Raw genomic sequence first — 26,333 nt, forward strand, 5'->3', positions numbered from 1 at the left:
CAGCGAAGGAAGAGGTCGGCAAGCGCCGGAGCCTGAAATGTCTCGCGAGGCAGAATGCAGAAAGTTATTGAACGTAAGCCCTGCCACAATGATCGCTGAGCAGGAAATGCGTAAGGCACAAAACAATGCTGAGCATTACTATGACAGGACAGCTCGCACGCGACGCTTGAAGTTGGGGAAAAGAGTAATGATCCTGAAACCCTCTTTGAATAACCAATCTGAGGAGATGCCTGTCGACTTTCCAGAGTTAACAGCAGTGACGGAGGCAAAAGACATTCACGAGACCATTGACAAGTTAGTAAAACAGGCGGAGTTGAATCCCACTCAAAGGGCCGAACTGAGGGAACTCGTGTTTGAATTTAAAGACGTATTTTCAGGCACATAGGGCAGGACCACTGCGATCGTTCACGATATCGAGTTAACCTCGTCGAACCCAGTTCGTTCGAAAGCGTATCGGGTTTCGCCTCGTCAACGTGAAGTCATGACCGCTGAAATAAACAAGATGTTAGAGCTAGGTGCAATCGAGCCAGGAGAGAGTGATTATACCTCGCCTCTTATCTTGGCTGAAGTCCTAGGAAAAGAGCCGCGACCATGTATCGACTACCGCAGGCTCAATTTAATCACGAAGGACCAGACTTATCCGATACCGCATATCGAGGAAAGGCTTGAGAAGGTGAGCAGTGCTAATTTCATCTCTACGCTCGATTTAGTCGGAGGGTATTGGCAGGTTCCGTTGACCGGGAGGGCAAGCGGGCTTGCAGCGTTTATTTCCCCGATGGGAACCTTTCGTCCGAAAGTCCTGAGCTTTGGATTGAAGAATGCGCCATATTGGTTCTCTAGCCTTATGGACCAGGTGCTACGAGGAATGGAAAACTTTGCACTTCCCTATCTCGATGAGATAGCAATCTTCATCGTGGGCCGACCATATGCAACACCTGCGAACCATGCTGTGTCGTCTACGAGAGGCCAACTTAACTGTTAAGGCTCCCAAATGCCAATTAGGGCGCGCGGATGTAGCTTATCTAGGACATGTAATAGGGCAAGGCAATCGTCGGCCTTCCGAGGTTAAACTGACCGCAATAGACAAATTCCCGCAACGACGAACCAAGCGGGACATCAGATCATTCCGTGGCTTGGGGGGTTATTACCAAAGATATATCCCGCGGTATTCCGAGATTGCGAGTTCTTTGACGGATGCTCTCAGAAAAACAGAACCACAAACAGTAAAGTGGGATGACGCAAAAGAAAAGGCTTTTAGTATGCTGAAGAAAGCATTAACGAGTCAGCCAGTGTTGAACGCGCCCGACTACTCTAAGCCATTCATTCTTCAGTGTGATGCCAGTGACAGGGGTATGGGGGTGGTGCTCTGTCAAAAGAGAGATGACGAGAACGAACACCCTATACTGTACGCCAGTAGAAAGCTTTCAGTTCGTGAGAAAGCATACAGTGCATCAGAAAAAGAATGCGCCTGCGTAGTATGGGCGGTGCAGAAGCTGGCTTCCTATATCGCTGGTTCAAGGTTCACCATAGAGACTGACCACTGTCCCCTCACATGGCTGCAGTCCATGTCTACGAAAAAGGGTCGTCTTTTGCGCTGGAGCTTGGCTCTTCAACAGTATACCTTCGATATTCGCTACAAGAAGAGTAAGCTTAACGGCAATGCCGACGGTTTAAGTCGTTGCCCCTAGAGTAATGAAAGCCTCATGCTCATCCGGGTTTCCGTGGCATTTTTTCGTTCATTCATACGTTTTCCGAATTAATGTTTTTTCCAAAGTGAAGCCGATTGTTAGCTGATTTTAATAACCACGTCTTAACGCTTTCAAGAAATGGCTGTTTTTAGTGTTCAGGGGGGGGGGGGGGGGAGGACGCGCGTAGGGAATGGGAAAGGTGTAGCGGGTTTTCTTTTTTTTTTTAAAGCCGGGTGTGTCTTGGAGGAGGGTGGCCTTGTGCTCGATGCTTTATGGTTGTGGGTCCGGCACTGTTCTGGGGTGATTGCTTGCCCACGCAAGCGACGAAAAGTTGCGAGACCTGCTTGCAAGACCAATTTAAACGGACCGGACCAGGGAGAAAAGTCACAAGAGCGCCACGAGGACTGATGACCACTCCCAGGAATCTATCTGCTACGAACTAAGGGTTCGTTACTTCTAAGGGGAATTTTGCTGCCGAAACGCCGATCCATCGTACAGCGGCTGCTGGCCCCTACACGTCGGGATCTTCCCCGCCGGAGATGCTGTTAGGGTTGGCGTTTGACACCACGTGGCGAAAGGAATTTCATCCGACCATCTTCGTCGAAATGAGGCGTGACTTCTCCGGCGATGGTTGGCGTCCCGCACATCGTGCACAAAAACTTTCTCTCACCCGACCTTCTTCCACCAGGCCTCGTCGAAATGAAGCGTGACTTCTTGATTCGCCATGACCGTTTCGAGTGTCTACCTGTCTACCGGAAGCCCCGCAGTGTACAGACTCTTGTGTGTGTGTGTGTGTGTGTGTGTGTGTGTGCGTGTGTGCGTGTGCGTGTGCGTGTGTGTGTGCGTGTGCGTACGAGTTTAGAGAGGCTCTTTCCTCAAATTGGACCTAGAAGATAACTTCCACGAACCCGCAAAGCGCAGAAGAGGCGGACAGACGTCTACAATTCCGGGAGGCGGGACGACTTCCTTTCAGCAGGCTCGGCATTGGCCTCGAGCTCCACCACTGGAAAAGCTGGCGCCACCGTCGGCGTGACGTGCTAGGAGGGATCACGTGGACATAGCGGCCGCGTCGGCTGCTTCGGGAACGCCGAAGCGAGCTGAAAACGAGAGTTTCAATTTCCTCGTACGCTGCGGTCCTCATTTAGTGGCGAAATTTTCCCGCTTCGAGTGTCTCCTTTACAACGCTTAAAAGCACTGCAATAGGTAGTGACTGCCTTTGAAGGCGCGCAACATGGTAGGCTCCTGCTCGGTGCCACAATGCCGGAGGTACGCAACGGAGCCCGCAGTCAGCCTTATTCACACGTAGCCGCAGGACAAGCTGCGTGAAGTTTGGCTCGCGAAACACAGAACCGGCAAACATCGGCTACAGCTCGGGTATGCAGCGAGCACAGACGCAAGGAAGATTTCTGCTACGGCGCCCGGTCTGCGATGCTCTGAAAACGCGCACTGAGACGCTCGCCCGAGTCCGCTGCCCGGCTAATGTCATGACGGTTTGGTTTATGAACTTGTCGATGCTATAGATACTGGCAAGTTGAGTGGAGTGGAAAGGCAGCGGTAAAAAGCACATTTTTAAGAAAGCATGGCATATGGTCATGTTTGTGTTATGAATTAATGCATGCACTGGATTACAAAAAAGGAGCAGCGGGAAATTGCACGCTGAGAATACCGATAAACATACAGTGCGACGCAACTCGAGAAATAATATTGAAAGGTCAAAGAATTTAGAAGAAAAAAAAACATTGAATCGTCGCGACGGCCCATCACAGTCCCCGTAGGCGTCGAAGTCTCTACAATGAACTTATTTTTGCACAGCTTTGATAGCACCCACGCAACAGTGGTTGCTTGTATACTGTCAAATGCTCATATTCTGCGGCCTAAAGCTCATGGCACGGTGCGAAAACGCGCGCGCGGAGAAAGCGAAATAGTGCGCGGACAAGCATGCAGACGCGCCGGTCGCTGGGAATCTGCGCGATCGCTGCATTGAGGCTTCGTTCTATTACGCTCCATTTATTTATACAAACACTATAAGAACATATTTCACATAGCTTGCTTTCGGCGTTTACCGACCTTTCACGTAAGAAGCCGGTTCGGGAGACTCCATCGCGGCGACCGCGCGCAGTGGCGTTCACTGTACGTATTCGGTAAAGAGATAGCGTCTGTAAACGATTGTGTGCTTTCAGTTTGCCCAAGATTATTATTTAGACAGTAAAAAACTTCTCTAGTTTCGAAAGTACTTACAGAAATGTCCGGGAAAGCTCGCGCGTGGTGTTTTCAGTGAGCGCTGACAGCAAAATCTATGAGGAGCGCGCCGCATGATCCCTCATACTACGCCAGCGAGGCGCTTCCGCTAGATGGCGATTCGGTAACTCCTCGCCGCCAATAACCAGAGGAGTAGGGGCCCTCCTTTCGTGTCGGTTACATGACATCGACGGAAGCAAGATCCCGTCCACGATTGTAGAGGGCCTATTTAAGGGGCTCCGAAATGTACTTGTAATGACTTTGTGCTCATCTCATTTTCTTTAATCTACCTTTGAATAAACCGTGCAAGTTTCGCACTAGAAAATCGTCTCGCCCTTGCTTGGTCGCCATGGTCTACCGGATGCCTGCAGCCCGCCGACAACGCTACGCTACCCAATAAGTAACGTCGGTCGAGCTTCGATAGGCAGGCACCGCTACTACTCGGCAGCAGTACGATACGCTACCCTGGAGTACGCAACAAAGCGTTTCCCGGTAAACGTACGGTTACATAAGCTGCAGCTGCCAGGAAGCGTGACAAGCAGTCAGGGATCTTTGAATGCTATCGCGTTCCCCCTTTTAAAGGCGGAGCTTAAGCGTACTCCAAGGTTTTTTCTCGTCAGGTTTGACCTGATGGTCCCCGAGTGGGCCTAGCCAGGCGACGTTGAGTTTACTCGCGTCCATTGTGGACCGAATGAATTTGTTTCACTCACTCACTCTTTAACTCCGGGCTAATTGCACTTTGGACACACAACCAACAAACATGATCCATCTCCAGGAATAAACCGTGCTGTCTCGCAGTGTTGCGATGAAATGGTAGAGCTTGCGTTTCATACCACATTTTACGGCTGACATCGCGGCGCGCGCTTCAGAAATGGGCAGAAACAAACAAGATTCGACAGTCTTGCTTACAAGCGAGCAGGGCCCGCACATTGCGCTTCAGTTCGAAGCTCATTCGCGTTACGCTATGGTGTTTTCACTAAAACCGTCAATCGAATTGTCAGAGGGCGGCTTAGCTTGCCACAGTATGTGCGTCTGCCGGTAACCTTCGCACGCCGTTCCAGGGTAGGCTTTCTGTCGGGGGAGTGACACCGTTTTCGTCCCGTGCAAGCTTTGGAACCGCTCGACTTTCCAGGACGATTGCCAATTTCGTCTCTCGATGGTGCCACACTGGGCAGGGCGGGCTGGGTCATCCGTAACTGGGCTCCTCCGGGCCGTGTCCCCATCCGCGGCCATATTTGTCTGCTCCTCCACCTCGTGCACGCGTCTGCCCCGATTTTGCTGTATTGTGCGCCCGTGCGGAAAGTGGGGGCGCGTTGAGATGTTTTCTTTCTTTCTTTTTTTTTTTTTTTCCTCCCGCGCTTGTGCGCCGCTGCTGCTTGCCGAGCATTTCTCGCTTGCTTTCGTCGCTCGGTCGCTATGATGCGCCGCTGGCGCGCGAAGCGGAGATGAGGTTGGTGGGGAGGCGGCCGCGGTGCTCCTCCGGCCCTCTCTGGTTGGCTGCGGCCGGGCGTTAGTGTATCCTTGGCAGGCTAATTGACTGGCGGCCGGATAGCTGGCTGCCGGCACGCACCCGAGCCGCCGGTAATTACGGCCGAGCCACGGCGGCGACGGGAAACGAGAGACGACGAGCGTCTCGCGTTGCGCTGACAAATGGCGCCAATTTGGACACCCTCGTGGTACCCCTCCCCTCCCCCGTTTCTGTTCCCCCGCTGCGTTTTGCCACTGCGACAGTACCAAAGAAACGGGAGCTCAGCCCCCCCCCCCCCTCTATATTCTTTTTTCGCACGGTGTCCAAGCGCCCTGCTTTTCTGCCCCGTTGCGTTTTAGGTTCATCGGTGCCTTCTTTCTGTGGCCGCCTGCGCGATTCTTTGGCGTTCGCTACTGCTGCTACGCGTGTGCCGCGTTGGCCACCGGAGAACGCGCTTCAGCCACCCTGAGCCGGAGTCTCTAGGAGGAGGGGGGCCGCTCGCGCCTTCGTTGCCCGCGATAAATAAGGTGCCAGCAGCCGCTGCGGCTCCTGTGTCGCGTGTATACGGTGCGCGTGATGTCGCTTTTCGCGCAGGGGTCCTATGCCGCGTATGAAAAGCCAAGCTCAGTTCATTGCGCATTGCGCGTTTTTGCTTTGTTTTTTCCTCGCTACCGTGCAAGAACTTCGCGCACTATAGAGGGAGAGAAAAACGACGCATTTTTTAGGTTCCGGCGCAGTACGAGTATATTCATTATGCAAAACAGAGAGGTGAGGCATGCAGACAGGACACAAGAGTAGAGAAGTGGACAGCACGAACGCCGACTGTATACATTACTTTGGCTGCCAAATTACTGCGTTGGCAGTGGGAGTCATGCCTGTTGTTACGCCGTTACGGACTTGCCGTCTTCATTCGGCAGTGCCTAACACGTCAGAGATTAAGAAATAAGACGAAGAAAAGGTGTTTCCTTCTTCGTCTCGGCAAAAAAGATCGTGTTGTAATACCGGACAGATCCGTACCTCAAAGTTGAAGGCAAAGTTCAGCAGAGCATGGTCCAAGCTTGGCGATGAGGAAACAGTTTCACAAATGAGCTATCTCCACAAGAGCAGCCGATGTCCCCAGCCTCCTCGCATGTAAAAGGAGAGTGCGTATCAAGTCAGTAAGAATAAAACGAAAATGTGTGCATGCTTGGCGCGCGAGAGAGAGACGTTGAGCCTCGTAGTTGTATTAATTGCTGGTGCGAAAGTGGGTCCAACTAGGCCATATGATTAGTCCGAAAATTAAAGTGGGCTTCCTGGATGATATGCATCTCGTTGTCGAGCAGTTATACATTTGCCCTTCGCTAGTTCGTTCCTAAAACTAAAGAAAGTAAAACTAAAACTAAAGTTATGTTTAACAGTCTCGGGAAGAGAACAGCAGTTTACGATACGTAGCGAAGCACTGGAAGTGGTAAGGGAATACATGTACTTAGGACAGGTAGTGACCGCGGATCCGGATCATGAGACTGAAATAATCAGAAGAATTAGAATGGGCTGGGGTGCGTTTGGCAGGCATTCTCAGATCATGAACCGCAGGTTGCCATTATCCCTCAAGAGAAAACTATAATAGCTGTCTTCTCACATACGGGGCAGAAACCTGGAGGCTTACGAAAAGGGTTCTACTTAAATTGAGGACGACACAACGAGCTATGGAAAGGAGAATGATAGGTGTAACGTTAAGGGATAAGAAGATATCGGATTGGGTGAGGGAACAAACGCGAGTTAATGACATCTTAGTTGAAATCAAGAAAAAGAAATGGGCATGGGGAGGGCATGTAATGAGGAGGAAAGATAAACGATGGTCATTAAGGACTGGATTCCAAGGGAAGAGAAGCGTAGCAGGGGGCGGCAGAATGTTAGGTGGGCGGATGCGATTAAGAAATTTGCAGGGACAACATGGCCACAATTAGTACGTGACCGGGGTAATTGAAGAAGTATGGGAGAGGCCTTTGCCCTGCAGTGGGCGTAACCAGGCTGATGATGATAATGAGTTCGTTCCTGAGTTGTCTCATGAGTCAGCATTTGCCTGTCAGAATCGCGCCGCCGCGATCAGGCAGGTATTCGTTAAATCACTGGTTGCCAATCAAGGCACACACACAGGCAGGCACCTTCCTACCCCAAATATCATCCTGAAAAATTGTTAATACCTTCCCATTTACAGACAATCAGCCAATGCGAGCACAACAGTTAAGTTGCGCGCTTTGTGTGCCGCAAGGCTTCAGCCAGAACGCGAGCAGTGTTTTCATTACTACCCGCCGTGGTTGCTCACACGACGGACCAAGTTGCTCTTTTGGACCGCGGTCCGCGCATCACGTGATAGGACGTCACCAGTTCGTGCGTATCGCCGTTGGCTAGCCCAAGACCGCGGCCCTTGCGGTCCAACAAATCGCCGAGGCTTTTCCCGCTTCCGTTTTGGCGGCGGACCGCATGCAAACCGCAGCGATTTTGGCTTAGTCAACGAATGTTGTCCGGCAACGGTGTCTTCAGCCAAATCCAATCTAGTTTTCGGCTCAGCAAAAGCCAGTCGTTTCATGTCCGCCGTTCCGCCTACACGTGCGTGCAGCAGATATATTTTTTAAACACCGTGACTTCTCGGAGTGACGAGGAGGTTTTTCTCATTTTGTATACCTCCTTGAGCAGCTCCCGACTTTGTGGGACTCGAGCCGGAATGATAACAATGATAACACTCTGGCAAAGAGTGTAGCTGGTTGGTCTGCTCAGCCGTCTGCTATGGCGGTCCGCCTTGTGGAGGTGCTCTGCGCCGGACCGGACCGTGGCGGGCCGTGAGGTCGCATCACGTGACCGAGCGGCCCGCGGACTTAGTCCGTCGTGTGGATCGGCCTCGACTTTGGCGTTGCGCTGCTAAGCAAGAGGTCGCGAGATCAAACCCCGGCCGTGGCGACCGCATTTGGATGGGGACGAAATGCAGAAACGCCGGTTTATCGTGCGTTGGGTACACGTTAAAGCAGCCCAGGTGGTCAAAGTTAATCCGGAGTCTCCCACTACGGCGTGCTTCGTAATCACATGGTGGTTTTCGCACGTGAAAACCCAGAATTAACAAAAACATTACTACTGATATATAGATTAGCTAAATTTGTGAAGGAAGTTACTGCCTTATAAATTAACCGAATCGCTCGATTTACTGACTTCGCTTGATTTCTGAACTAAGGTACTAAGGGCATTAGCACCGGTGGTTTTCCACTCCTGACCCCCTCCCCCCCCCCCTCGCTCCAAGGAATATCAGCATCGTGATCCTGGATTAACGCCTTGATTATATCGCACCATTTAAGAAGAGAGAAATGGGGAAAAAATGGGAGGAGAGGTGAAAGGGCGAGTGTTTACGTAAAATTAGTACAGACTCCTTGAACAGCTGCCCCAATGCGCCGCGGAAAACACTTACAAACATCCGCGTCGCGCATGGTTTGGTCTGGCTTCTGCTTCGCGTTTTGTTTCAATGCATCGTCCCTTTGCAGTCTTCACGTGCCCTTGGTATAAGGATTCTGGCAAGCGCGTGGCCGCTTTGCCAGAATCCTTATTCGTGGCTTGGCCCCCGGGGACATTGATTGAAAAGGGCGCGGGTCGAATGCGATTTGTGTGACTTTTCTTTCGAGGAACCCGTATGGGTTTCCTTTGTAGCACTTAGCTACGTTTGGGTGGATGTCTCATTTTCCCTTTATTAATTAATTCTCTCCACCTTGCGGGTTTCCGCAGCACAATTGCGTCTTGCCTTTGCTCATGAGTTGTCGATAAATTCGACTTCGCCCTGCCATCTGCTAGCCGCCTGATTAGCTCAGATGGTAGAGCGGCTGCCCCAGAAGGCGGTGGTGGTCCCGGGTTCGAGTCCCGGACCACGACGAATTTTTCTTCAACTGCGAGGCTTTTCTTTCGAGGAATCCGTATGGGTTTCCTTTGTAGCACTTAGCTACGTTTGTGCAGATGTCTCATTTTCCCTTTATTAATGACGAAACGATGTCCGTACCCGTGTGTTAAAACTGTCGCAGTAAGGCCCTGCCGTGGAGCGTAAGAATGCGTGTTCGTCTAGCTGCCGGTTTCCGAAGATGGTGAACTGACAAAAATTTCTGGAACTATTTGATTTCTGAACCAAAGGAGATTACCTCAGAAGCTGCGAGCTCCGTTGAATCGTTTGCCGTCGATGCAGCCATCGCTGCTGACGTATGCATGCAAGGTTGTCACACACGTTACTGAAGTACAAAGTGAAGTTTATCAACGAGAAGCTAACACATAGGATGCATTAATTAGTGATGAAATATTTATAAAACCGATTTAACGTATCCAAGCATTGATGCCCGAGCGAGGGATGCACATATGCTGGCGTACACTTCCTGAAGCAACTCCAATCCAAGGCAATGGTAAGTGTGAGTCGTCTTCGGCGACATGGCTCAAAAGGTGCCGATTTCTTTGTAACGGAATGGTGGCGCCATCTGTCACTGCGGTGCGATTTTTGCAGTAGCAATGACATGTATGGCACCACCGTTTCGTTGCAAGGGCATCGCGAACTGCATGTGTGTGACCATCTCTCGATACCTAGGAATGGATCTCAATAAGACCGCCAAGATAACGCCCAAACATTGCTGCGAAGATGAGATACCGTGTAGAGTCGTGTAAGGGCCACACCTCCAAAAGGGCAACCGAAATTTTTGAAAAAGAATTTCCAACGGAGAAACGATCGCGTTCGGTGCCCCGATGCCGCGCGCGCGCGCGCATGGGCGAATTTTTGCGTGCTGCAAACTTCCGCATGCCGCTCCTAGAAGGTTCGGTCCCCTGAGGGCCGCAACCCGTGAAAATTGTGGGAAAAAAAGTGCGGCCCTTACACGAGTCTACGATGAAGCATAGCGAAAATCTACGCCACCATTCACTTCCAGAGAAGGGGACACGGGTTGGAACTTGCTTGGCATGAAGCGACCAGGCCTAGGCAGGCCAGGTTCCGCCATGTTAAGACGATGTCATTTCCATGGCATTCGTGCTGCGGAATTCAGCTGGAGACTTCGACAAAGAATGAGGGCGATCAATGAGATTCATGCGACATTAATGCGTTAGCACCAGTTTACCCACGTAGAAGCCGCAGTGTCCTTCGTTACTCTTAACTGTACAGTACACAGAATACAAACGCAGCCATCAATACAACTATCGGAACAAGCGACACGTTTCCGGACTTGCTTGGGAAGGAAGTGCATCTGCTGACTGCCGAGCGCCAACTGTGCGGGGCAGCATTCCGGCGCGCTCATGCGCTCGCTGCCTTCGTCAGCTGCCTCCTTCCCTTTCACCTGCGTTGTCCCCTCTTCACTACTCTCCCCTCTTTTGCCGTACACAAGCCGACAGGCGGCTTTTCGCTCGCATGACCATTCTAATGCTGACGCATTAAAAACCAATCCGGCCGTAAAACATTTGTATGGTGACATCGGCGCGCGCAATTTACTTTGGCCAGCTTACCTACCCCAGCCCGGTACATTGGGGTGTTAAGCGCGCTTGGGGCAGATTAAGTTGTGCCCTCGACTGCCGATTCTGATGAGGAAATACTCCCACCTTCCTCCACTGCAGCCTCAGAAGTGGACGCATACTTCCCCCGCAAGGACGCTGGCGCGACCGCCCGCCTTTCCGGCAAGTGGTCTTCCCCCGCAGGCAGCGAGGCTACGCAGAGAAGTTCGGCGCTGGCGCGACTGCTGGAGCACTTTCCTGTGGTGCCCAATAACCCGTTCAACGAGTACACGCGCTTCGACGGCAAGGTGAGCGCATGTGCGCCAAAAACTAGTAATAACCGGCTTGCCGTCATTTGCGCTTCAATTGAAGTCAAGCATGACTTCATGGGGGGGGGGGGGGGGAGAGCAGGGAGGAAAGATTGACAGCAAAGCAGACAGAGGTGTGGATATAATGTGAGGAAGTGCTCCTGAGATATTGCAAAAGTGGGCCAGGGGTAGACTGAGAATTCGAAGAGGGCCAGATTTATGGGGCAAGATAGCGCTTCCCACTGGTTCCTGTTTTACATACAACAGGGTCAGGCACACATAAAAGAAACTCTGAATATGGCTGTAGCAGCACATAATGGATGTCCAGAAAGTCTATGCCTATTTTAATCTTATGCCTTCAGAAATTATACACTTATTTGCATGGGACAAACTGTATTGCAGACGAAAGAAACTTAGATATTTTCAGGAAGAGGAGAACAAGGTTTGAAAAGTCCAATCTAGCCACACTCCTGAAATTGTGCAACAGTGTTCTATCTGCAGTATAGTAAGCTTGGGTGGCCTTTTGGTGCGAACCTTCATTGTGTTCATTTAATGCCATTTGGTTTCATTCGGTGGGCTTGGGCAAATGAACGAGTTCATCAAATCATGCAACAGACCTTGGAGAAACTGTAAGCATGGATTCTAGATGTCTTTATGAGCAGTACGCCTCAATTTTTATGTAATTCTGCAAATGCAAAGCTTACATGTTTGCCTGTGCTTGTGAACATAACTGGGACAACATGTGTAATTTTAAGGTGGAATAAAGAAACACAAATGTTTGAAAAAGGCCTTGTTGAAGAGCATCTGCAATGGCTGTGGGAGGCAAATGCTGCTGCCAGGTACCTACCGGTAAAATATGTGCAAGTGCACTCCTAGCCTGGTGCTCGGCCATTATGGGAGCTCAACGCTTGGAAAGGGTTGTTTGTCCTCGACCCAAACGTGTCCCCACCCCAATAGGTGCATTTGTGGCGCCACACGAGAAATGGCCACCATGGGAGCACCCGAACATCACCCTTTTTTTTTTCTTTCTTTCTCATGAGGGTTTCGACAGGAATTTAGGGCGCAGGCTCCTATACCAAGCGTGTCACCCCTAAAGAAAGCCGAACACTAGGCCAGGGTACACTTGTGCCCATTTGAACCAGTGCGTGCCCACTGGCAGTGGGAATCGAACCCACAACCTCCCACAGCTGAGGCAGGCGCTCTACAACTAGGCCACTGCTGTGGTATAAATGCAGAGTAGTATTACAGTGAGCATTGAACAACATCCTCCTCTTTTTTTTCTTTCTTTCCTTTTCTTTTTAGTGTTATAGCTTTAGAACAGTCGCAAAAGTCCATGTCATTCATCTTCACTCGTGGGATTCTACAAGTTGTGCAGGGCTTTGTTGCAGAAACTTGCGGTTTAATAAAAGAAAACTTGAGAAGAAGGTAAGGACTAGACAACAAGCGATGGAACGAAAAATGCTAGGCATAACCTTAAGTGACAGCTGTGTGAATTAGAAAGCAAATGGAAGCAGCCAATATTTCAGTTGACATTAGGAGGAAAAAAATGGAGCTGGGCAGATCATGTAATCCCTATACAGGGCGGATCAGTGGTCTATTAAAGCTATAGATTGCGTGCAAGGAGCATGGAAGCATAGTCGATGATGGCAGAGAATTAGGTGTTGCGATAAAGTTGGGAAATTTACAGGCATAAAATGGGGTCAGCTGGCGCAAGACAGGGGTAATTGGAGATTGCTGGGGAGAGTCCTTTGACCTGCAGTGTACCTAAATAGGCTGCTGCTGCTGATGATGATGATGTGATGATAATGATTTGTTTTCGAGGTGAGCGAGCCAGCGCACCGTCGGATCAACATCTTCATGAGCATGTTGCCTCCAGAAGAGCGGGGCTACCCCATAGTGGTGTCGGCACTGCCTGGTGCCCGAATCCAGGACCTCATAGGCCTCGTTTGTTGGCACTACACCAACGAGGGGCGCTCACCGAAGCTCAGGTATACCTCCCTTTTCCCCCACTTGTGTTTGTCCACGAAGTGAGTTTCTCTTTATTACAGTGGCCTGTCTAGCTTGCATATCCCTTGAAAGTACTCCCTTCATCAATATGAAACAGAATGTGCAAATTGTTTTCAAGAGGCTATAGTAGCGGCACACTATGACGCATTCTGTATAAGGGTTTAATAAAGAGAGAGAGAAATTTATTTACAGAAAGGCAGAGAGGACGGCCTGAGCTATAACTTGCTCTGGCCTGCTACTCTACACTGGGGAGTAGGGGCGGGGAGGGAAAGGGCTGATGAATGATGATGGTATAAGGAAGAGATGCGTATATAGAAATTCACAGAGTTGTGGCATCCCTAAAGCTGCGTGTCCAGCCCAGTGGCTTGGAGAAAAGCTATAGCGGCACTTGTTACCAGGGCTGCGCTGTTTGCATTAGGCCAAGGACCTAAAGAAAGCTCATCTGATAGCGGCCTCTTATGGATCGCTGCAATGGGAGACAAGTTGCTGTCATTCTTGCACGTACGCGGGACACACGCAAAATATATGTTAAAGTGTTTCTGACACCTCACAGTATTCAGTTTGGGCTAGTATCACTGGCACCTATCGTATGTCTGTAACAGTTGGTGAATGCAACACCAAGGCGAATCCGGTGCACCATGCTCATGTGGCTTCTTTTGAACTTGTGAGGCATATGACATTTCATTTCTTGGTCCCATTGGTGTAATTGCTTGTGTCGACGATCTGGTTGGGTCGAGTGTTTCAACGTACGGTTGCGTATTATGCGACGAAGTAGGGCGCTTTTGTCTGTTTGTGAGAATGGAATGCGTACTTCACAAGCATTATCTAAAGCAGTTTTCGCTTCAGCGTCTGCCTGTTCGTTCCTGATCACGCCACAGTGTGAGGGTATCCACTGAAAGGTGACATTGTGGCCATTTCTAGTTGCGTGTTCGAGACGCTCTGTAATTTCCGTAGCCATGGAATAATACGGGCCCCGTCTGAGGACACAGTCAATTGTTTGAAGAGCTGGCTTGCAATTGCAGAATATCGTCCATGCGTGAGGAGGCTCCTCAGAAAGAAATCGAAGTGCCTCCCAGAAAGCAATAAGTTCTGCAGCAGTTGATGTTGAGCTATGGTCTAGTTTAAACCGCCGAGCAATAATAATAATCATATGTGGAATGATGAAGGCTCCAGTGAAAGCATATGGTGTGACAGAACCATCGGCATACACGTGTACAGTATCTCCGTACTCTGCAGAAATGTGCAGCAGGATGAGTTGCCTGAGGCCAATAGATGCAACGGATGACTTTTTAGTAATTCCAGGGATCTGCAGTATAATGACAGGTTTAGGCAGAACCCACGGGGGTATTCTCGGAATACAGGCGGGAGAAAATCTTGATGGCAGAACACTCTGATGGCGCGATATAGTCCTTGAAAAGCTGGAACTTGGATGGGTAGTAGGGAGCGATGACATAGGATGGTGCCTGTGTCGGGCCAACACGCGAAGGTACATTCGAAGAGGCTCGCAGAGCAAGTATACCCTAATAGGGCAAGCGTGAGCTTCCGCTATTGTTCCATTGGTTGACGTGTATTGTGGGAGGCCCAAACATGTGCGCAATGCTTGAGCTTGAATGCTCTCCAGCGTGCGCACACAGCCAAGTCCCCTGCTTGAGAGCGCCGGCATGCTGTACCGTATATACCCTACGAATAGTGCTTGGTACAATTGGAGTAATGACGACTCCGAGGAACCCCATCTTGTTCCTGCAATGACGCGAAGGGCGTGAACAAAACTCTTCAACTTTGACTTCAGTATGGCGACGTGTCTTGACCAAGATAATCCCCAGTCTATGACTAAGTCAAGGAATCTGTGGTGTGTAACCGTAGGTATCGCTACTCCGTTAACGCTTATCGGATACCTGGTCATTTGTTTTCACGTGAATGTAATCACGGAACATTTTTCTCTTGAGAGTTGGAGGCCTTGACACCGCAGATACTTAGTTGTGATTGTCACTGCACGTTGAAGCCTAGCCCGCATTTGGGGATGGGTGGCTCCAGATGCCCCACATGCATATGTCGTCCGCATATGTGCTAATCTTCACCGTGCTAGGAAGTTCAGATGCAAGGCCGATCAATGCAACATTGAAAAGAATTGGACTGAGAACTCCCCCTTGTGGAACACCTCGATGTATATGGTACTGTCTGGTGTCGCCATCACTTGTCGACATATACACCGTGCGGCCACTGAGGTAGCTAACAATCCATGCATATAGTCGGCCACCAACGTCTAAATCTTCCAATGCATCAAGTATTGCATAATGGAGTATATTGTCGTATGCACCCTTCATATCCAGAAAAACAGCTCCAACTAACCAACGGCGACTTCTTTCCTGTTCAACAGTGGATACCAAGTCGATAACACCGTCAATGGAAGAACGGCCTCTTCTAAGTACGTGCATAAAATTAGGAAAGCAATTATTCCTCTAAAAACCATTCCAGCCTTGACAAGACCATTCTTTGACGATGCAACTGGCTAAGGCAATCGGTCTGTAGGAGGAAAGCTCGTTAGAGCACTTCCCCGGTTTAAGCAGTGCTACAACGCAACTGCATTTCCAACTATCTGGAACATTTCCTGTCTCCCATGTCGTATTATAAAAAGATAGAAAAATACGTCGTGATTCTGTGCCAAGATGACGAGTGCAGTGTACGTGATTCTATCTGGTCCTGGTGCCGATGAGCGTCGAGAAACTGAAATCGCAGCATCAAGCTCTTGCATCGTAAACGGTACTTTGAGTCGCTCATCAGGTGACGGGGTGCGATGGTGACAAGGGAAGAAGTCGTCTGCTACCTCCAATTCGGTCCGGCGTTGATGTAGAGCCACCGCATGGAATGGGTGTCTTTGTTGTGGAGTTGCCTGGAGACTTCGTATGACCTGCCAGATCTTAGATAGAGGCTGTCTTGGATCAAGTGATCCACAGAATGTCCTCCAATGCTGTCTGTCAAGGAGGAGGAGGAGGAGGAGAAACATTTATTAAAAAGAAAGGACAAGCAGGTGTCTTTCTGCTTGTGCGGGAGGCGCCCTTAGTCCAGGGCTCCTGCTGCTCTTGCTGTCTCCAGGGCCCGCCGCGCCAGTTGCTGCTGGTTGCAGCAACTGGTGCGAGGGTCCGAACTAGTCAGCACGGCCTCCCACTGCTCAGGTGTGGGGTTGGGTATTTGCGGGGCTGCCTTCACGTTGGGGCACGCCCATGTGGTGTGATATAGGGAGGCGGAATCATTACAAAGGAGACATTTGTATGAATATAGTGTAGGGTGTATTGCGTGTAGTCTGCTTAAATGGGGGTATGTGTTGGTTTGTAGTTGTCGCCATGTTACGGCGTCTTCACGTGAGAGGGTCTTGTGTGGAGGTGGGTATTGTCGTCTGTTCAATCTGTGGTGTTGTAGTATGGCGTTGTATTGTAAAGGTACGGGCTCCATGGATGCGTCCGTATCCCTCTCTTGCGGCGCCCGGGAGGCATGAGCATGGGCTACAGCGTGCGCATGCTGATTTCCACGGAGGGACTCGTATCCTGGAGACCATACTATTTCAACGTCCGGGAATTAGGCGGCTTGTTTGAGGAGTCGGTGGGCGAGTGAAGATATTCTGCCTCTCGCGTAGCTACGGCAAGCTGCCTGGGAGTCGGTAATAATCATGACGTACTCATTGGTCGGACTAGAGGTGATGGCCAAGGCGATGGCTGTCTTCTCCGCTACGAGGGCGCTGGCAGTGCAGACCGTCATCGAGACCACCTCTTGTAGGTTATAGTCTACAATGCTGGCCGTCATGGCTGCTTTTTGGGGGTACTGCGTGGCATCTGTGTATAGTGTGGTGGGGAGACTGCCATATTTTGTCTGTAGAGTTCTTGCGCGAGCTTGGCGACGATCGGCATGATATTCCGGGTGCATGCTTCTGGGGATAGGGGCTACTTTGATGTGCTCCAGGAAGTTAGGGGCCAGATGAATTGCTTGTTCGTGGCCTTTGCCTTGTGTGGGGTAGCCTAGGCGCGCTACGACTGTTCTTCCTGTTGGTGTGAAGGCTAGTCGTTCTCGTTGGCTTGTGAGGTGGGCGTCTATAATTTCTCTTATAGTATTATAGACTCCTAGGGTTTCAAGTTTGAGTGTCGCTGTTCCCACTGTTCCCGGTTTCTCCAGATGTCGAAGAACATGTCGTTGAGCTTGGCGACTGCTCGAAATATCTGACTGTGACTTTGTTCTTCTGTATCGCCATTCCGTGCGGCGACGGATTGCACGAAGGGCCTCATATTGTATGTTGACTGATGATCTGTGCCTCGGTATGCCGACTTCTCTGGTTTTGTCCTGCAGTGTAGAGGCAATGATGTCCTCTATTTTGGATGGAGATGTCACACTCTGACAGGCGGTGTCAACAGAGGTCTTAAATAAAATCCAGTCTGTTCGATGAATGCAACCTGAGGCTGAACGGCGAAACCAGCTAAAGTGAACGTAAGTGGGGAGGTGATCACTACCATGAGTCTCTAGATCCGTCGACCACCATGCTGAAGACAGAAGGCTCCTTAATACAAACGTTAGGTCTAGACAACTGCTGTAAGACGTGCCACGAATAAATGTAGGAGACCCATCATTGAGCACATTTAGTCCCTGACTACACATGAAGTCGGCCAAATATTTGCCGCGAGAATTCATCTGAGTGCTACCCCACAGGGGATGGTGCGCGTTGAAGTCACCAACCACAATATGAGGACCTTGCAATGCTTGGAGCAGAGACATCAGGTGCGAGCAATCGATCCTCGCTCTTGGGTGGATGTATCCTCCAATCACTGTAAACGTGCAACCTCTGTGTTTTATGGTAAGGCATACGTGATCATTAGTAGTATGCGATGGGACGTCATGTCTGAAATACACCAGATCGTGACGTATACAAACTAGTAACGCTTTGCTTGAGGTTTGGTCGTTACAAGACCACATCTGGACATATCCAAAAAACGGATACAAGAATCCATATTAGGTTCACAGATAACAATAACTAGAAATTGGTACTTAAATACCCGCTGTCGGAAATTCGACAAACGACCGCGTAGACATCGAGCATTCCATTGCATAACAAACGATTGACACATCTGTTCTTCAAACATCATCGCCATACTTGCTTAGTGAAGAACCACTAGCAGTGGTTCCAACACTTCCAAGTAGCTGCACGGAAGCCTTGGCAGCCAGGCTATTTAGGCCGGAAAGAATCCTGCACATGGAGCCTATCAAATTTTTCAACATTCTTGTGACGTCAATGTCATCCATCATTTCATTTTCTTCAGTGCGTGCAGGAGCGGTGCATAAGGGCGTTCCCGCAGGCCTTGATGGTAACGAGGGCCACTGAGTCTCCGATGTGTTTGGGGCCGATGATGAGTCACCTTTACTTTCGTAGCATACAAAGGCTTTGAGGCACGTGCCTCTTCATTCCTGAGACGAGGTGGGGGTGGATGCTGCACTTGAGTTGTCGTTCCTTCTACACGAGCAGGGCTCCGGTCCCGTTGATGTCGGTGTCGTGAACGGCACCTGCAGTGGCGGATAGCCCTTGCCGCTTCTCTGTGCGTGGAATGATCTGTAGCCATCTTCTTCAGAATACCCATTTTCTTCCTGATCTTTGGGCATTCTTTTGACGTTGCATCGTGGGCACCAGAACAATTTGGACACTTCGCAGCAATGTTGCAATTGCTGTCTCCATAAGGTCCACCACATCATTTGCATGTTCCTGAACCCTTGCAAACTGCACTGACATGCCCAAGTTTCATACACTTGGGGCATTGTGAAAGCCTCAGCACGTAAGGACGTACCGGATGCCTCACATATCCAACCTTGACATGTGTTGGCAAAGTTTCCGACTTGAGCACTAATTTCACACATCAGGATCGTCGAAAACGGTGAAAGCTGAGCACAGGAACCGACAACGATAGTAGTTTTGCCAGGTCAGTGTCTCTAATATCAATGTCCACGTCGTAGATGACGCCTGTTATCGCTTCCTTGCTGTATGTGGGGAATGCGTGAACAGGGATGCTTCCCAACTGAGCGACGTTTTTCAGCGTGTCCAGTATTGTCGGTGTATTAACTTCCACCGAGAGAATGCTCTTTCGAGCATTTATACGTATTTCTTCTATGTGACCATGGGTAATTCGTTCGAAATATTCCGACAGGCTCTGCCTGTTCAGTGAGTTGAGCTTGTCTGTTGTCGTTGTTGGTACGTATGCAATAGTGTATGACTGCTTGCCACTTGCCTTTTTCGTCACCTGGCGACTGGTCGGTGGTGTTCTTCGTATCTTTCTCTTCAGACGTCGGCTTGACACCACGGTAAAATCGCTGTCCGAGCCCATATCATCAGTAGAGGAGCCATCAGATGACTCAATCGGGACCATGCTGGGGTCGAAGTGGTCACTCACGTCACCGGCATCACGAACTGGCCGTTCGGGGCCCAATTGCTGGGCAGGGTTTGGGTCCCCCATTGCAGAGGACGACATCCCCCAGTTTTCTTGTCACTGGTTGCAAAGATCACAGAAAATAAAATAGAAAATGCAGAGAGCTTGAAGCTGCTTGCTACGATCGCTTCTTCTTCCTCTAATTATATTAATTAATTAGATAAATGCTTAACAGAAATGCTACCTATTGCGTATGGCCGTGTTAGTTTCAAATCCACAGATCACAAGTACATAGTTTACAAATGGTTTCAGTGCTTCCTGTCATATTCATCATACCCTTACCTGCATTCTTATATCTTTCATGTCATGCCATTTCTATGCATACACTTGCAGTGAAAACCTCTTTCCTACTATGCTGACGGGTAAAAAAAAAAAGTCACTGCTTTTGCATTCCACCTAAAATTGATGCCTCCAGCATATGCTTGAGCCTTAGAACGCTGCTTTGGACTTCCAAATTTCAGACAGTGCTTCTAGGGTACAACGATAACCAGTTTTCATGCCAGTACTGTGGTCCATAGTCCCTCTTTCACTTCGGCCGTATGCCACAAACACTGTCCGGTGTATGCCACAAATATATCATCCCATGCCAACAGTCTTGTGCAAATAAGCAATATTTTCAAAGCCACTTTGACTCAAATTAATTTAGCAATATTGTATACATGAGCTGGAGACACTGTAGCTGTTTCATATACCTGAAAACATAAGTAAAATTTTTTTTATCACGAAAATCAAGAGCTGGAAAGTCGGGTACATGTTATGTGCCTATGCTGACTTTGTCCAGCAGTCAGCAGAGTGTGTTGCTTGACAACAGTGGTCACTGGTGGCAAAGATATCTGAGTTTGTGAGGTTGTAAATTTGCTTGATGCTTTTTCAGTGAGCTTTCCATGCCAGGGTGCCACATTCACGATCACATGTGTACCAAGTGTCGAACCTGCGTAGATTGATGAGCACGAAGTACCATTGTCACATTTCAAAGATCTCTGCAGTAGTGCAAGCCACAGATACTGCAAATGCTTAAATCGCTGTGATATTTGTTTGTGAAACCATCCTGCATTATCCTGAAGGTGGCAGCCATTAGTGTTCTTTTTAATATTAGTGTTCTCTTAGTGTTCTTTTTTGAATATGGCTGTATCCTAAGCACAAGTACAACATTGCATAGGGGGTGTGAGGGGGTGAAAGCATTTTACAAAAATAAAGGAATGCAGGTAACTGCTACGTGTCATAAAACAAGCATCAAACTACAAAACTCGTTAAACAAAGCAAATAAGACAATCGTAAAAGCAGAGAAAAAACACATTATCAGCTGATGTAGCCACAGTGTTTTGTTGTAATGATTTCATGTTGTAATCATGCATTATAAAATTCGAGTCATAAAACCAAGAGGTTATGGTTTCAGTTAATCATAATAGTGGCCACTTTCCAATGGGAGTGCAATGCAGAAATTCTTGTCCACTTCGCTTTGCGTACAGTTAAACAACCAAGGGTTGTAAATGTTAAGCTGGATCTCTCTACGACAGGATCTCTCACAGCCCCTGTGTTGTTTTGGTACTTTAAACAGTGTCATTCATTCACTCAGGCATATAAAATCATCTTTAGTGTCCCTTTAATTGAGGGGGGACGCGGCCTTGTAAAAACGAAAAATGGCGAAAAAGTCGATTTTTGAAAAGCCATATTTTTGGGTTGCATGTCTCATGAACTACCTGTTCTGTAATTATCAGCGCCTAATTCAACCGCAAAGTACAAAAAAAAAACCGCTATGTTTGAGGCCATCGCGGCCCACAAAACACGCGCAAATGCCGAAATGAAGTCAAACTTCTCGTGCGTGCCCCGCGCCATCTTGGTGTCGTTTTGACCGTGAATTCTTTGTCTCTGTTTTGCCGCCTTGCAAAATGACATCGTCGGCGCGGTTAAGGCGCTATTGGCGTTTTTTTGCGATATGATGGGGAGCGCTGATTGGCCGGAGCAATCAAGGTAGAAAGCTGGGCTAGTTGGTGTGTCATCATCAATTAAAGGACTAGCGCAAATAACAGGAACACAGACAGAGAAGACGACAGGACGAGCGCTAAACATCAACTGAGGTTTTAGTGCGAGAAAAGGTACATATATACATTTCGGTGGTGCATGCGCACACAGGTTTAAAACAGTACAGGCACAATCTAATCAAAATGTGGCAAACTATTCTGTAAGTACATTTTTTTTCTTTTTTGGACAAGGCAAGTGATGTCGTGCTGACGCAGTTATCACCTTCCCTGTCAATGTGATATGCCTCACAAATCTTGCGCCCCCACCTTGTGGCTCCCCTACCAAGCACACACGTGGTATCAAACGCAGGCACGCACCCGCACCGCTTACAATGCTTGGCCAAATGGCCGCCCGCCGCTAATGAATCTACCAGCGTTTGGTGCTCTCGTAGCTGTTCATTTAGGCAGCGGCCAGACTGCCCCACGTAGCATCTACCGCAAGAGAGAGGTATGCGGTATACGACCCCAACAATGCAGGGTACAAACTTGCATTCATGTTTTATGGCGCAGACCGGTGTTTTCTTTTCGTTTACGGCCTCGCACATGCGCACCAGCTTTTCGCGATATTAGAGTTGGCAGTCGTAGTCGTAGGGATGAACTTGAGTCTTCGTCGGGACTTAGGCGAGCAGGATTTATTTACATTTGAACTTGAGATACATCGACAGTCTAGCATGGCACCCAAATGGAGCACGCAAGACGAACATACAGCAAAGGAGCACACAGCTCACGAGTACATTTCGAGCACAGAGCACGACGACGAGCACACTCTAGCAGCCGACAATCGCTGCTTATAAGCACTTGGTCCCCCCTTCGTCCAGTCATTGTAAACACGCCGCCACTCCCCGGGACGGCTTACACACACACACACACAGGTGCATGGCCCGGAGCCGACGTCAGAGGGGCTTCGTAGAACTCTGAGCCGACCCGGGTAGCGCGCCCGGGTAGCACATTGTCTTGCGTCTTGGTCGGCGCGTGGGAAGGAGCCTACGACGACGTTCCCGCGGCAACTCCCCCAACCCGTAGCAGATCAGGCCCGCGTTGGGGACTTCTGTACAACAGTTGGCCCGCCGAACTCATTCCGTCACAACGGCGACGAGGCTAGAGCGTAACGGTGGCGGTTTCAGCACAAAGCCTGCTTCGTCAAACGCATCCTAGCTGAAGCGACGGAGAGTGAAGGACGTGCGTATTGTTCCCGCCAGAAAGTCGACTTAGTCACGCCGTGGCTAGAGGTTGACGGCGGCGTTCCAAGATGAGGTTGCCACCGCTGGCGTAAATGGCTGGCAAACTTGCACTGCAGCTGGCCGTTCTTAACAGGGGGCAGTGAACGTCACGTCCACGCCGCACTTCTCTCCAACTTTTAACGCGATAGCGTTAAGGAGCTCGTGTCGCAGAAAAGCCGGTGTCGTCGGCGTCGGGTGTCGGTGTCGGCGTTTGCGGCGTTGACCGTGAGCGATAAATCACGGCAGGCGCTTCATAAATAAAAAGCAACTTCCAAGATTGGTCCGGTGGGAATCGAACCAGGGTCTCCGGAGTGTGAGACGGAGACGCTACCACTCAGCCACGAGTTCGATCCTTCCAAGCGGTGCAAACGCGCCTCTAGTGAATGCGGTGTTGCCTTCGAAACGAGCCGTGGAAAGTTATACTGCGGTGTATATCGGTAATTATGAACATGTAACGTACAGAAGTCACAATTACACGAGTTGCGAAGTGCGTTTCCGCTGCATTTCTTTTGCGCTTTCCGCACACGCAGAGCCATCTTGCGGCAAACACAGAAGACCCCCTCCTCTCAGTGTACGGCGCTGCCCCGACAGGAGGCGCGCCGCGCGCGCATTGGGACCGCTGCCAGGCGCGTCGCGGGACTCCCTCTCCCCTGACGACGCTTCGCCGTGCTCCCGGTTTAGATTACTATCTATCTCTCTGCCCGTGCCGATCACGACGTTTGGCTGGCGTAGATCGTTTCCCCTCCGAGACACCGAGTTCTTTGGTTCGTTCCGTTCGCTCAGGCGCACGTTTCGTTGCCGCGCCGAACGCTGCGTTGCTCGACGCTCACCGCGTGATAGGTGGGCGCTAAGTCCGATGCGGGGCGCATCGTAAGTGATCGCTGTGCCGTAGCGCATTGTCTTATACCCCTTGGCGGGTCGACGGGAACGCTGTCGCGTCCCACTCTTGAAGGCGAAGCTTAAGCGTCCTCCAATTTTTTCTCTCAGCCAGTGCGATAGCTGGTGCACGTACGGTATAGCTGTACGCTTCAGCTTCTTGCAGCTTTTTCCGGCTGCCACGCCAGGACGTCCACCTGCCCTGATTTCTTTCAGGAGGCATTCCGCCACAGCCGTCACGATATCTTTCGGAAAACCGGCGTTCTGCAACCGGAGCACTTGCATCAGCAAACTATCCTCTGTTTTATGGTGGCAAGACTTTTCGAGAGCACCACGCAGGCAATTTTTTGCAATGCCCCTCTTAACCAATTTTGAGTGAGCCGAATTATATGCTAAAATTTCCTTTTTTTTTGTGCGTGGCTAGTACGACCAGCAGATGTGCCCTGTGCCAAAGTACAAACACAGCTCGAGGAATTGGAGACACCCGTTCATCGGCACTTCATGCGTGAACCTTAGTTTGCCAGAACAATCGCCGAAAATCTCTAAAGCACTTTTTACAAACTGTGGTTTGTTGCTCTCGTTGTCAACATTCACAAACACAATAAAATCATCGACATATCTAAAACACCTCACAACACGTTTTTTTCTCTTTCATGCACGCTGCCACGCGCTTGTCAAATTGGCCTAAAAATATTTCGCTAAGTATTGGAGCTATGCAGGAGCCTATGCAAATACCATCTTTTTGCACGAACAACTTGTCGTTAAAACAAATGTAGGTGGAAGAGAGGTAGCACTCAACTAATGCTACAAAGTCATTTACGAAAACCCCGCTACTATTTTGGAACTGGACAGCCCCACTGGCGTAGCAACAGGGGTGGCCGGGGGGCCGTGGGCCCCGGGTGCATGGGGCCAGCAGGGGGGGGAGGGTTGTCATATACGTCTGAAGACACCCGAAAATTGGCGATATCCCCGCCTCCCTCGACTACACCTGGGGGGGGGGGGGGTGACAGAAGAGCGAAGGGCCCCGGGGTCCAGACAACCTAGCTACGCCACTGGACAGCCCCCCAGCTTTCAATCCGCTCTTGTATAAATGTATGTACCTTCTCTCGCAGTAAAACCTCAGTTGATGTTTAGCGCTCGTCCTGTCGTCTTCTCTTTCTGTGTCCCTGTTATTTGCGCTAGTCCTTTAATTTAATTAATGGCCGGAGCAGCGCGTTCAAATCCCGCGGGCTAAAGCGCGCCTGCCATTGGCGGCGGCGGCTGCTCCCTTTGATGCCGCGCCCGCCGCGCTCGCGTCGTTGTTGCCCCTTGCTCCGTCCGCCTCAACATAAGCTTGCGAGCTGCTCATCGCCTTGCGCGATCTTTTAGATTATTTTCTCAGATTTTTTTTTCTTTCGCTAGTTCTTTGCCGCACGCGATGCCGGCAAAGCCCAAGACAGTGCAGATGTACGGCGCGCGGGAGCGCGATATGCGTCTTGTACGAGCATCGAACTTCCGATCTTCCGCAGCGAGTGCCGACTGCGTAGACGCTTTTCAGCGGCGGAAATGTGCTGTCGGCTGTCGCCAGTCGAAAATCCGACACATTGAGTGTGCCTGGAGCCGCAAGAGTTAATTAAAAGCTCCCCAAGAGCTTTCTAATAAAAAAACACGTGTTCAACTTTAAAGCCTGTGTTCTCGAAATGGATTTTTTTGCTAGTAGTGGTGCTGGGGAAGGCGATATCGCAAGAACCGCTCTTCAGATTTGCATGTCGTTTTTTTTTTATTCTGTTCCTGAATGACGTTGCCAGGGAGTAACAGGCTTCTTTTTTTGAAAGCTGGTGCAGGTAATTTATAATAAGCAATTAACTTTTGATTAATGTGGTCATTACTGGCTACATCAAATTCAAAGTTGTCTTAAAACTTTTTGGAGGGGAAATTAAAGAAAAGGCTCTTTAGCCCCCTGGGATATCTATCAACGGATCATCACAGTGAATTTCAGCTTCCTACAATGTCCTGGCATTCCTCCAGGCTCTTTCTCAGGCATATACATGAACCTCCAAGTTAGACCTCAATAACTCTGGAACTAATAAAGCAGCCAGCCATGCCTGAACCAGGTGTTTTTGTGACCTTGTCCACAAATATCGGAAGGCAGAGAAAATGGGATCTGACTGGCGCTAGAGTGACATTGTGTGGCATAGCTTGATGCTGATGTCTCTCTAGTTCTGACATTTTGTGTGTTCTCTACATGTGTGCACCCTTGCAGGCCAAGCGTGTCTCAGTACTGCTTGAGGATTGCAGAAGAAAGTGGGGAAATCGACGAAGACTTCCCTCCACTGGACCCCAGAGAACCTGTGACAAAGTTTGAGTTCCCATACCTGGCCTTGGCGGAGGTGGAGAGAGAAGATTTTCCCGCGGGACCCCTGCTCACCTTGTGAGTTGCCTTGCCAGCACAGTGAGGCAGCCACCAAACTTTGAGCTCATGGCCCTTTACATCATCACCTGAGCGTGTACTATTGCATTAAATATGAGCTGCAATGTGCAAGCTGTGCCTCAAGCACTCTCCCGGTCGAGCGGGTGGTGCTCTCAAAAATAAGGTAGAGT

General features: G+C 49.8%; 1 protein-coding gene across 10 annotated transcripts in view; it reads left to right on the forward strand.

Annotated features, from left to right (window-relative positions):
* The window catches only part of Sin1 (SAPK-interacting protein 1), a 213,565-nt gene that overhangs the window by 121,815 nt on the left and 65,417 nt on the right, over positions 1-26,333 (forward strand). For all 10 annotated transcript variants that reach the window (XM_065449061.1, XM_065449062.1, XM_065449065.1 and 7 more), the window contains 3 exons: positions 10,990-11,174; positions 12,996-13,162; positions 25,996-26,163. In XM_065449061.1, coding sequence (XP_065305133.1) covers positions 10,990-11,174; positions 12,996-13,162; positions 25,996-26,163 — 520 coding nt within the window. The remainder of the gene's footprint in view (positions 1-10,989; positions 11,175-12,995; positions 13,163-25,995; positions 26,164-26,333) is intronic.

Source organism: Dermacentor albipictus, unplaced genomic scaffold, assembly GCF_038994185.2.
Source record: "Dermacentor albipictus isolate Rhodes 1998 colony unplaced genomic scaffold, USDA_Dalb.pri_finalv2 scaffold_13, whole genome shotgun sequence".
Taxonomy (NCBI): domain Eukaryota; kingdom Metazoa; phylum Arthropoda; class Arachnida; order Ixodida; family Ixodidae; genus Dermacentor; species Dermacentor albipictus.